This window comes from Ranitomeya imitator, chromosome 2 (genome assembly GCF_032444005.1).
Source record: "Ranitomeya imitator isolate aRanImi1 chromosome 2, aRanImi1.pri, whole genome shotgun sequence".
NCBI classification, from domain to species: Eukaryota; Metazoa; Chordata; class Amphibia; order Anura; family Dendrobatidae; genus Ranitomeya; species Ranitomeya imitator.
In genome coordinates, this window is record NC_091283.1 from 657730630 (window position 1) to 657744129 (window position 13500).

A 13500-nucleotide genomic window follows, 5' to 3' on the forward strand; every position below is an offset into this window, starting at 1 on the left:
GTTTGCTAATGACAGGTGTTATGAAGGCAATCCAGAAACATAGTGTGCTTAGCGATCAGAGCGCACACAGTGATCTGACAAATACCCAAAAATACAAGAACGAGCTCTGAGACGTGGAAACTCTGTAGACTGCACACCTGATCCTATCCTAAACACAACTAAAAGCGGCTGTGGATTGCGCCTAACAACTACCTAGGCAACTCGGCACAGCCTAGAAACTAGCTAGCCTGAAGATAGAAAAATAGGCCTGACTTGCCCCAGAGAAATTCCCCAAAGGAAAAGGCAGCCCCCCACATATAATGACTGTGAGTAAGATGAAAAGACAAAACGTAGGGATGAAATAGATTCAGCAAAGTGGGGCCCGATATTCTAGGACAGAGCGAGGACAGTAAAGCGAACTTTGCAGTCTACAAAAAACCCTAAAGCAAAACCACGCAAAGGGGGCAAAAAAAACCCACCGTGCCGAACTAACGGCACGGCGGTACACCCTTTGCGTCTCAGAGCTTCCAGCAAAACAAAAGACAAGCTGGACAGAAAAAAAGCAACAAAAAAGCAAAAGGCACTTAGCTATACAGAGCAGCAGGTCACAGGAACAATCAGGAGAAGCTCAGATCCAACACTGAAACATTGACAAGGAGCAAGGATAGCAGCATCAGGCGGAGTTAAGTAATGAAGCAGTTAACGAGCTCACCAGAACACCTGAGGGAGGAAGCTCAGAAGCTGCAGTACCACTTGTGACCACAGGAGTGAATTCAGCCACAGAATTCACAACAGTAGCCCAGACTGCCCTCTTAATAATCCGCTTATGTTTAAGCGTAATTGTTGATGATTAGTTATTGCTAATGTTTTCCTTTCCTTGGCATTATTTCAACACATGCGTAAACTATTCCAGACCAGCAAACTGCCCAAACTTCTGCTTTTACATTTGGTGATGGACAGTCATTCAAGGGCATTTGATTATCAGCATCTGGCTGCTATTTACCCTCAAACTCTAAGGTCGTAGTAAAGGTGTATTTAATATTTCACTACTAATACCACTACTGCTAATAGCACTGCATTGAATTATTAATTTCTATATAATTCCAGATGTTCATATTGATTACATAACATAGTTGCATACAATCATAGTGACTCAAATATATATCCAACAAAAATAAAGAGAACTGAGAGTCCACAGTTAATATATGATCACAGGCAGCAGTGGTTATGGAGGCCACATGGATATATATATATATATATATATATATATATGTGTGGGTCTTAAATAATACTCAATTATAAACACCTGTATGTATGAACAAGACTAACTAGGGTAACGTACATATGTTGGGCATCCATACATATATCCAGGGCCAGTACATATGATTGTATATCAATAGTATAAGTGCAAGAGAAAACATATGTATATAAAATAGCATCATACTTTATGGATCCAGTGTCTATATACAGTAACAATGCACATCAATTTGTATGCCTATGAGTGAACACAGGATGAAAACATTCAATTGATGTCTGTAAAGCGCTGCAGAATATGTTAGCGCTATATAAAAAATGATTATTATTATTATTCAATTAGTTTGAAATATGAAGATGTAATTATGCTGACATTCATATGGTTGAAAATTGACTCCCATAATAAGGTGCAAATGAGTTTATTTATATAACTGAAGGTAGCCATTCACATTATATAAAAAACTGCATTTAGTTTGTAACCATGTACATACAGTCAGTATGTACAGACAGTGTTGGCACCCTTGAAATTGTTTAAAAAAAATGAAGTATTTCTCACCGAAAATTACTGCAATTGCACAAGTTTTGTTATACACCTAATTATTTCCTTTGTGTGTATTGGAACTACACAAAAAACTGGAGAACAAAATGCAAATTGGACATCATTTCACATAAAACCCCAAAATGGGCCGGACAAAATTGTTGGCACCCTCAACTTAATATTTCGTTGCACACCCTTTGGAATAAATAACAGCAATCAATTGCTTCCTATTTCCATCAAAATGTTTCTTACAGTGCTCAACTGGAACTTTTGACCACTCTTCTGCAAACTGCTCCAGGTCTCTCAGATTTGAAGGGTGCCTTATCCCAACTGCAATTTTAATAACTCTCCACAGGTGTTCAATGGGATTTAGATACAGACTCATTGCTGACTACTTTAGAACTCTCCAGCACTTAGTTTTCATCTATTTTTGGGTGCTTCTGGAATTATGTTATGGTCATGACCTAAGATGCAAACCCAACTTTCTGCCGCTGGACACTACATTGCAACCCAAAATCCATAGGTAATCTTAAGATTTCATGATGCCTTGCACACAGTGAAGGCACAAGATACCAGAGGCAGCAAAACAACCCCAAAACATCTTTAAACCTCCACCATTTTTCACTGTAGGTACGGTGTTCTTTTTTTGTAGGCCTCATTCAATTTTTGGTAAACAGTAGAATGCTGTCCTTTACCAAAAAGCTCTTTCTTATCTGTTCACAAAGCGCTTTCTCAGAAGGATTTGGCTTACTCTTGTAAACTTTGGCATATTGCAGTGTAGCTTTTTTTGCCTTTATGTGTGAGCAGTGTGGTCCTTCTCAGTTTCCTGCATAGTGTTTCATTTCATTCAAATGTCGATGGATAGTTTGTGCAACCTGAGCCTGCAGGACAGCTTGAATTTCTTTGAAACTTGATTGGGGGGTGTTTATCCACCATTCAGGCTTTCCTGTGTTGCAACCTTTCATCAATTCATCTCTGCCATCCACGTTCAGGGAGATTATCTACAGTACCATGGGCTGTAAATTTCTTAGTTAAATTGTGAACCATGGACAAAGGAACATCACAATCTCTGGAGATGCAATTGTAACCCTGAGATTATTGATATTTTTCAACAATTTTGGTTCTCAAGTCCTGAGACAGTTCCCTTCACCTCTTTCTATTCTCCATGCTTAGTGTGGCACACACAGGCACAAAAATATTGAGATAACTTCTCCCTTTTTATTTGGTTTCAGTTGTGTGATTTTCATATTGCCCACACCTGTTATTTGCCACAGTGCATTTGAACAAGCAACACATACATGAATCAAAGTTATTTACCCACAATTTTGGAAAGGTGTCAACATTTTTTGGGGTTGCGTGAAATTATGTTTAATTATCCTTTTTTCATGTTGTTCCAGTGCACACAAATGAAATAAACATATGTCTAAGAAAACTTATGAAGCTGCAGTCATTTTCTGGCAGAAATATTTCATTTTCTGTAATAATTTCAAGGTTGCCAGCACTTCTGGCCATCTATAATATAACGCTGGGAGCGTCACTCTGTCCGAAGCCTTTATAGACTGCGCAGGCGCAAGCGCCGGCGCAGTCTGGCCCCCACAGAGTGACACTCCCAGGAGATCGCGGTATGCGTAAGCACTGAACGCATACCGCGATTTCCACCGGAGAGTCAGGGACCGCCAGGAGGGTAAGTATATTCACCTTTCCCCGTTCCAGCGCTGCGTGCGGCTCCGTCTCCCGGCTCCTCTGCTGTGACAGTTCAGAGGGCGCGATGACGCGCTTAATGCGCGCCGGCGCCGCCCTCTGACTTACCAGTCACAGGCAGAGGAGCCGGAGTGTGTCTTCAAAAAAATGGCGCCGGAAAGCGCGGACTGCGCAGGCGCCGATTCCTGCTGCCGGAATCGGTGCCTTCGCAGTCCGCGCTTTCCGGCGCCATTTTCTTGAAGACACACTCCGGCTCCACTGCAGGTGTGTCTTCAAGAAAATGGCGCCGGAAAGCGCGGACTGCGCAGGCGCCGATTCCTGCTGCCGGAATCGGCGCCTGCGCAGTCCGCGCTTTCCGGCGCCATTTTCTTGAAGACACACCTGCAGTGGAGCCGGACGATAGGTGAGTATGGTATTTTTTTTTTTTTATATGGCAGCAGCATACGTGGGCATACACACTGGAGCGTCTTATGGGCATATAATACAATGGTGGCGCAGGATGGGAGCAGCACATGACAGAACGGGCGCAGGATGGCAGCAGCACATGACAGAACGGGCGCAGGATGGGAGCAGCACATGACAGAACAGGGGAGCAGGATGGGAGCAGCACATGACAGAACGGGCGCAGGATGGCAGCAGCACATGACAGAACGGGCGTAGGATGGCAGCAGCACATGACAGAACGGGCGCAGGATGGGAGCAGCACATGACAGAACGGGCGCAGGATGGCAGCAGCACATGACAGAACAGGGGAGCAGGATGGGAGCAGCACATGACAGAATGGGGGCGCAGGATGGGAGCAGCACATGACAGAACGGGGGCGCAGGATGGGAGCAGCACATGACAGAACGGGGGCGCAGGATGGGAGCAGCACATGACAGAACGGGGGCGCAGGATGGGAGCAGCACATGACAGGATGGGAGCAGCACATGACAGAACGGGGGCACAGGATGGGTGCAGCACATGACAGGATGGGAGCAGCAAATGACAGAATGGAGGCGCAGGATGGGAGCAGCACATGACAGAACGGGCGCAGGATGGCAGCAGCACATGACAGAATGGGCGCAGGATGGCAGCAGCACATGACAGAACGGGCGCAGGATGGGAGCAGTACATGACAGAACGGGCGCAGGATGGCAGCAGCACATGACAGAAAGGGCGCAGGAGGGGAGCAGCACATGACAGAACAGGGGAGCAGGATGGGAGCAGCACATGACAGAACGGGGGCGCAGGATGGGAGCAGCACATGACAGAACGGGGGCGCAGGATGGGAGCAGCACATGACAGAACGGGGGCGCAGGATGGGAGCAGCACATGACAGGATGGGAGCAGCAAATGACAGAATGGAGGCGCAGGATGGGAGCAGCACATGACACAACGGGGGCGCAGGATGGGAGCAGCACATGACAGAACGGGGCGCAGGATGGCAGCAGCACATGGCAGGATGGGGATGCAAGATGGAGCAGCACATGACAGAATGGGGGCGCAGGATGGAGCAGCACATGACAGGATGGGGACGCAGGATGGAGCAGCACATGACAGGATGGGAACGCAGGATGGAGCAGCACATACCAGGATGGAGACCATATACCAATATAAATGCTCGCCACCCGGGCGTAGAACGGGTTCAATAGCTAGTTACAGTATAATGACTGTTGAAATATATATATATATCGATATATATATGCCGTATATACTCGAGTATAAGCCGACCCGAGTATAAGCCAACCCCCCTAATTTTGGCCACAAAAAACTGGGAAAACTTATTGACTCGAGTATAAGCCTAGGGTGGAAAATGCAGCAGCTACCGGTGAATTTCAAAAATAAAAATAGATGCTCCATACTGTTCATTATGGCCCCATAGCTGTGCTATATAGTGATCTGCACCGTTCATTATTGCCCCATAGATGTACCATAGAAAGCTGTGCCATATAGTGCTCTGCACCATTCATTCTTGCCCCATAGCTGTGCCATATAGTGCTCTGTACCGTTCATTATTGCCCCTTAGCTGTGCCATATAGTGCTCTGCACCGTTCATTATTGCCCCATAGCTGTGCCATATAGTGCTCTGCACCGTTCATTATTGCCCCATAGCTGTGCCATATAGTGCTCTGCACCGTTCATTGTTGCCCCATAGCTGTGCCATATAGTGCTCTGCACCGTTCATTATTGCCCCATAGCTGCTGTGCCATATAGTGCTCTGCAGCATTCATTATTGCCCCATAGCTGTGCCATATAGTGCTCTGCACCGTTCATTATTGCCCCATGGCTGTGCCATATAGTGCTCTGCACCGTTCATTATTGCCCCATAGATGTACCATAGAAAGCTGTGCCATTGCTGCTGCTACTGCAATAAAAAAAAAATGCCATACTCACCTCTCTTGCTTGCAGCTCCTCAGCGTCCCGGCGTCTCTCCACACTGACTGTTCAGGCAGAGGGCGGCGCGCACTATATGCGTCATCGCGCCCTCTGACCTGAACAGTCAGTGCAGAGGACGGGAAGACAGAGCGGTGCCCGGCGTGTGGAACGCGGACAGGTGAATATGTAATACTTACCTGCTCCCGGCGTCCCGCTCCTTCCCCCGGACAGCTGGTCTTCGGTGCCGCAGCCTCTTCCTCTATCAGCGGTCACCGTTACCGCTCATTAGAGAAATGAATATGCGGCTCCACCCCTATGGGAGTGGAGTCCATATTCATTTCTCTAATGAGTGGTCCCACGTGACCGCTGAACAGGGGAAGAGCTGCGGCACCCGGAGACCGTGGGACTGCAGGGATAGTGCCAGGAGCACCGGGAGCAGGTAAGTATGCCTCAGCGCCCTCTCCCCCTCACCCACCGACCTCACCGCCGACCGTGACTCGTATATAAGCCGAGAGGGGCACTTTCAGCCCAAAAATTTGGGCTGAAAATCTTGGCTTATACTCGAGTATATAAGGTATATATATATATATATATATATCATGGCACATAATTATATATGCCATGAATATAAATGCAGCACCAAATATACGCATGTAAGTTATGACCACATTACATGCATCAGGTGTCTAATTGTAAATCAATTATCAATGCACATGGTTTGTGTTAGTCACTAGACCACAAGTGTTATAAATATGTTCCACCAAACAAGCATATTAAAGTGAACCTGTCACCCCCAAAATGGAAGATGAGCTAAGCTCACCGGCATCAGGGGCTTATCTACAGCATTCTGTAATGCTGTAGATAAGCCCCCGATGTACACTGAAAGATAAGAAAAATAGGTTAGATTATACTCACCTGGGCAGGCAGTCCGATCCGATGGTCGTCACGGTCAACTGCAGTGCGCAGGGCCTCTCTGACCTTTCCTGGTGCCTGCGCACTGCAGTACTTTGCTCTGCCCTCAATAGGGCAAAGTACGCCTGTGCCGGAGCCGCAGCGTGAAGACAAGAAGAGGACGTCTTCCTATTAAGATAGGAAGCCCCGGACTGGACCGCTACGCCAATCGGACCAGACCACAGCGGGGAACACCCCTGGGTGAGTATATTCTAACCTCTTTTTCTCATCTTTCAGGATCCATCGGGGGGCTTATCTACAGCATTACGGAATGCTGTAGATAAGCCCCTGATGCCGGTGGGCTTAGCTCATCTTACATTTTGTGGGTGACAGGTTCCCTTTAAGCTGCGGCTATATTTCACATATTTGAAGTTCAAATGCAGATTATCGATGTGTCTGGCCGTAGATCACCAGATCACAAGCAGCATCAGATCAAGAACCAGTGTTACTTATATTAGATTCAACAGTACACCAACCATCCACTGATTCTGATATGGGATAGTCTTTATTTTATGCAAATTTTTATGTTTTTTTCCAAAGGGGCGTGACTCATAGGGGTGTGACTTAAGGCTGCTCTGCATTATTACCCTGTGAACCATGATCCCTTGTTAAAGAGTATAACAAGTAGCACTAAATTAAAATAGAGATTTAAAAAAAATAAATAGAATAATTCGGGGAGCAGCAGGAAGAAATAAGAGCAACAACTTTCCACTTTTGACCTAGTGACAGATCTTCTTTAATGGAAATTATTTAACATTAGTATATTTGTAGATTCAGAATTTGATTTAATAATTCAGATTACTATAATAATTAATCATTTTTTTATTTTTGTATATGTTTACAGGTCATGATAGTACAGAACCCAAACCCTACCAGCTTCTGATAAGTCAGAATCCATCTTCATGCAACATGCAGCAGCTGAAATTATTAGAATTACTTAATTTAGACTGGATCAAAGACCAACTTTACAAGTCCGAGTATAACCGTCAGTGTTCGAAATGCAATTTCCATATCGGCCGCGGGTCTCCTTTAAATATGCCTATGAGATTTTGAGCTGAGGTCATGAAAGCCATGGCCCGTCGTGAAATTGTAGTCCGTACACGGAATATGAAATTCAGACATATGAAACCAGCCTGAGACTGGATTTGCATGTCCATGTTTTCTAACAGACAGTACACGGATGCAATATGGATGGCATCCGTATGTGGTCCATTGCATCACAGACTCATTCATTAATATACGTCAATCTTGTCCTTGAATCTGACCAGACTCAGACATGTCTTTACTTCTTTATTTTTGCGAACCATTGGTGCGCAAAAAAAGGACATGTGAATGACACCATAGACTATAATAGGTTCATTTTCTATCTGTAAAAATAAATAAATAAAACACATATGCAAAACTTTGACATGTGAATGGATCATAAGGCTATGTGTACATAAAGGATTGTACTACAAACGTTTTTTGACGCACTTTTCTTGTATGACCAGTATCTGAATAATGATTTGCTAAGTATGAAATAACAAAAGTGAGATGTAATGGGGTGAACTTATTCATACTATATAATTAACAAGTGGACAATATACAATTTGTAAAATATGGAAAATCAATGCAAAAAAATAAAGAATGGGGTTTATTTCGCTTTCTTATGTTGGATGTGTTATTGTTTTATTTCTAGAATAAAATCTTATCTCCTATCCACAGGATCACCCAAAGTGGTGCTAGTACTTTGTGAACCCTTCAGAAAATTCAATATTTTTTTGAAAATTTTACCTATAATTACATCAGATTTTCACATAACTTCTAAAAATAGATAAAGAGAACCTGCTCAAACAAAGAAGTAAAAATGCATGTAATATTAAATGAGGAAAATGATTTAAAATCACGTCTGTTAGGCCTCATTCAGATGTAATAAAAATAATAATAATCTTTCTTTTTATATAGCGCTAACATATTCCGCAGCGCTTTACACACATTATCATTGCTGTCCCCATTGGGGCTCACAATCTAAATTCCCTATCAGTATGTCTTTGGAATGTGGGAGGAAACCGGAGTGCCCGGAGGAAACCCACGCAAACACGGAGAGAACATACAAACTCTTTGCAGATGTTGTCCTTAGCGGGGCTTGAACCCAGGACTCCAGCGCTACAAGGCTGCTGTGCTAACCACTGCGCCACCGTGCTGCCCGATGTCAGTTTTTCTCACGCAAGAGAGAAACGGGCCAGTTATTTTCATCAGACTTTCATCAGAGTGTAGTCTTAGTGCCAACAGTTTTTCTTTTATGTGAAGATAAAAAAGTCTCTTCACCTTCTCCATTCAAATAGTCTATAAAATGCAGTCAGCAATTTGATGTCATTTTTTCTCAGACCTATAAACTTATATTGCCGAATTTGTCCTGACACTTAGATCAAAAGTGGACAGGTCTCTGTGATTTTCCTCAGAACACTTGGTCAGTGAAAAATCATGAACATGTGAATGGCTCCATAGAATATCATGTGCTATATTGGAAAATCATTATTTGCACTTATATGCGAACATCAGACATCTGAAAGAGTCAGAATTCATTGTTCCATCAATGATGGCAAATTGTTCTGCCCCAATTATAGTCTGAACTGGATAAATGTCTTTTTTCGGCCTTGCTAACTAAACTATGATACTGCCACCCCTGCTTTTTACAGACAGTATGTAGAGGTGATTGAATCCTTTGAAATTCGATGTTGTTACTGTATAAACAAACTCACACGGGTAATGTACAAACCAGGAGAGAAAAATACCTTTGCTCGACAGGTTCCTGTTCAGACTTGCAAAGTCCCTAATTTGAATTTAACCAGTGGTGAAATCCAAACAGTATTAAGCATTTAGCATTTGGATTAAGATATAACCTTTAATTAAATTTTTAGAAAAACACTCTCAGAGTAATGAACCAAACAAAACAAGACAAAAGTGCAAGGTGCAAAGGACAAACAACGCTAAAAACTTATGGGGTGCACATGACCATGTGGGGTAATCCTTGCATGAAACCCCTAGAATTGCAATAGTCTGGCCCTTAACTATATTTCCACATAACCCACAGCCCTTTATTTTATTGGAGTAGGGTTTGTGGAGCGCCCCATCAGGACAAGGGGGTACTCGGTACCGGGTCCGGTCGGCTCCAAGGGGGATGTCACGGCGGCGACCCGGTCAGTGGCCCTGGGACGTCAGTATAAAAGGAAAAGGTCTTTAAATGGATAAAGTTTATGTTCGTGACACCACCTGTGGTATCAGGTATCAGCTGCTTTAAGGGGTCCGCTGGGGTGATGTTATGGCAGCTAGATGGTATATTTTCCCACAGGTGAAGTATATCCCCAGGGCTTCCCAGTGTGTAGATGGTAGAATGGTGAGAGGTGTACTGAAGAACGAGGACACAGGTTTGCAGTCTCTTTACCTCGTTTACTAAAGTCTACCGCAGCCACAGTCCAGGGCACCGGATCACAGGGCAGGTAGAGTCTGGCCGGTTTGGAGGCAAGTCCAGAGTCCCCTTGTCCAGGTGGAAATCAATAGCCTTCCCTTGCGCTGTAGTGGTGTAGTCCCTTACTGCATAAGCTTCAAATAGGGTCCTGACAGATGTTGTGTCTTTCTCTCTGTCCCCCCATAGTCGGATAGGACAAAACCCGTATGGCTGGTGGCTTGAGGCGGTTTACAGGGACTCTAGCATGCCCCAGCCTCTGAGGGGTGCCACCGTGTGCTTACTGGGTGTGGGTGTGGACAGGTAACGTGCAATTAGCTGTCCTGCCAGTCTCTGAAGTAAGGCATAGAGGTCCTTACTACCTCGGTGTCCCGGCTTCCGGCGTTTTGCGCCTCAGAAGGAGGCAGCCTGCTTGGGGCTGGTCCCCTTCTGGTATCCTCTCCTGTGCTTTGCTTTCCTTCACACTCACTGCAATCAATTCTGCTTTCAAAATGTCTCTGTCACGCCGTTTATGGCGATAAAGGGGCAGGACGGCGTACTGGGACCCGCACCTGTCCCTGCCACTATAAAGGGGCCCTGGCTTTCGCTTATCTCAGGGGTACCTATAATGGCTAGGAGGCCTGAGCCGCCAGCGTATCCTGGCCCCCTCTCCCGCCAGGGAGGAGGACTGCACCAGTGTATTAATATGACAAGTAAACAGGGTATGCAGACAAGGTTACTAAAATCTCAAACTCACCAAATGCTCATACAACCACAGAGGAAACACAGAGAAGGGAAGAGAAGGAAAAAACTAGGAAGGAAAAAAGGTTTAACATGCAACCAAAACAGCAGACACCAATCTCTGTAAATAAACCTCCAAGCTGCAAACACCATACTCCTTCCTACTTCAAGCCAGGCAGCAGAACTGATCACTGACAACGGTTGTAGTCAAAGCTGAGTCTGTATAGGAGAGGAGATTACAAAAACTAATTCAGCTGAGAGACCAGCTCTCAGCAACTTCAGCAACAAGATTTAACTCCTGCCCTGCTGGCACAAGACAGCCAGGTCAGAATTCAGGAGAAGAGCTTCTGTTCATCATGTGTGAATGAGGCCCAGAGCGCTGCGATTGTCTGGAACCTCTCTGTCGCTGTAGCCCCGTGACAGTCTCTTTCCAGGAGCTGTAGCACTTCAGCCTACACGGCTCCTCTGCTTCCTTTCCCTCTGTCTCTCTGACAGGAACTGAACTCTTTCCCTACAGATCAGGATGTTCTTATAGGGGAGTTCACCTTAAACAGGCTTAGAGCTCCCCCTTCTGGTCTGGAGTGTGAACATGTTGCATGAATTGTGTTACCTGACAAAGAGTTCTCCTTCATTGCCTCTAAACGTAACATCACTCTCCCCGTGAGGAAAGCAACATTACTGTGACTACCAGGACCCTGGGCGCCACATTTGTGTATCTATTCCCTACGGATCAGACTTTTGGACAATCCCAGTGCTATGGTCATGCCCAATCAGTGCATCCTCCATACAACTCAAATAGTCAAAGACACCCACTTCACAGTTCATCAAAACACAGATATTTTATATCCAAAACAGCATATCATTGTAGTGGTTGTGACTGTATACTAGGACCTCATTACACTTATTAGGCCTGGATATTTGCCACACATAAGAATCTCTTCTGAAACCATATGTCCTTAAAGACCAATAAGCAGCAGATTAAGAGGTCAACAATATCAGCAATGTCAAACTCCGGGTGGTATTACTTATTATTGCAAACTCTCATTCCATCAGTGCATACTATAAGACACAAATCTCCCACCTTACTCTTTAAGATTAAAGGTGATTGATGCAGCATATATGATAAGCATATTCCACAAATTGGAAAGATCTCTCTCGCATGGATATTGTCACAAACACAACCTTAAATCCAGATTCAGCCATGGACACTTTCTCCCCCACTCTCGACGCGTTTCGCTATGTTCATCAGGGGATGCTTTGGGGCCAGCGTGATCATGTTATCAACAAGACGTGGTTGTTGCGCGTGGACAATATAGTATTGACCGGCCTTAGATTTGCGCCCTGCATTCAAACCTAGACAGACTTCCGGTTTCTGCCTTGTGTAATTTCCGGTCCCTGGACTGCATACACATACCAGAAGCTCGCTTGGTGGAACGCATATGCGAACTGGAAATCATCCATATGCGACACCAAGCCTTTCGTGGAATGCAAGCGCTGAATGTGCACATGCACATATGCGGGACTTCTCCCGTATTCCTCTGTGATAAACAATCTGCTCCACAGATGAAAACATAACATTTTACATCACACCCTCTATTCAGAGCAGTTCAGGACATGCTACTGTAACGGGCAATCACGGTACTTCACCTTATAAACCATAACTTATGGTCTATCATAATGCCACTTTATTATGTGCAGGTTTCACACCACGGAATACACCAAAAGGATCCTTTGGCATTACTAAGACAGCGACCCCCGAAGATCAGGACATACCCCCTTGTTAAATCTGAGTTTATCATCCTAGGGACAGAGACGGCGTAATAGGACACACATACATATCGTATACATTACCAATGCATTCATCAAAGCCAGTAGACATAATGTTTGACGGCAAAAGGAGCAATACCATAGCGTTAGAACCGCACGTGCGCACACGGACCGACACATCCCAGGAGGACAGACCAGGCAGAAGAGAAACAGAGATGGGAACAGAGATAAGGGGCTGGGGCCTAATATCGCTTAGGTACCTGTTATGGACCTGGTGGTTAGGAGCACCCGGCACGACCTGATAGTTAAACTGACACAGGACAAGCTCTGGGATGTGGGAGCTCTGCTGACCGCAACCCCTAATCCTATCACACACACTAGAAATAGCCATGGAGCGTTCCTGACTCTCCCTAGATGCCTCTTCACAACCTAAGAGCTAGCTAGCCCTAGAGAAAGAAAATAAAGCCTACCTTGCCTCAGAGAAATTCCCCAAAGGTAAAGGAAGCCCCCCACATATATTGACTGTGAGTTAAGATGAAGTCACAAACACAGAAATGAAACAGATTTTAGCAAAGGGAGGCCAGACTTACTAAACAGACAGAGGATAGGAAAGGCATCTGTGCGGTCAGCAAAAAAACTACAAAAGACCACGCAGAGTGTGCAAAAAGACCTCCGCACCGACTAACGGTGCGGAGATGCCACTCTGCATCCCAGAGCTTCCAGCTAGCAAAACTAAATCATGATATCCAGCTGGACAAGAAAACAATGAACAAATAATAACTATCAG

At 44.9% G+C, this 13500-nt stretch overlaps 1 protein-coding gene across 3 annotated transcripts in view; it reads left to right on the plus strand.

Moving 5' to 3' along the window:
- The window catches only part of LOC138665457 (membrane-spanning 4-domains subfamily A member 8-like), a 47834-nt gene extending 39687 nt beyond the window's left edge, over positions 1-8147 (plus strand). For 2 of the 3 annotated variants that reach the window (XM_069752962.1, XM_069752964.1), the window contains one exon: positions 7626-8147. In XM_069752962.1, the coding sequence (XP_069609063.1) occupies positions 7626-7664 (39 nt within the window). In that variant the 3' untranslated portion in view covers positions 7665-8147. The remainder of the gene's footprint in view (positions 1-7625) is intronic. The other variant, XM_069752965.1, reaches the window with a different exon arrangement.
- Positions 8148-13500: the final 5353 nt, after the last annotated feature.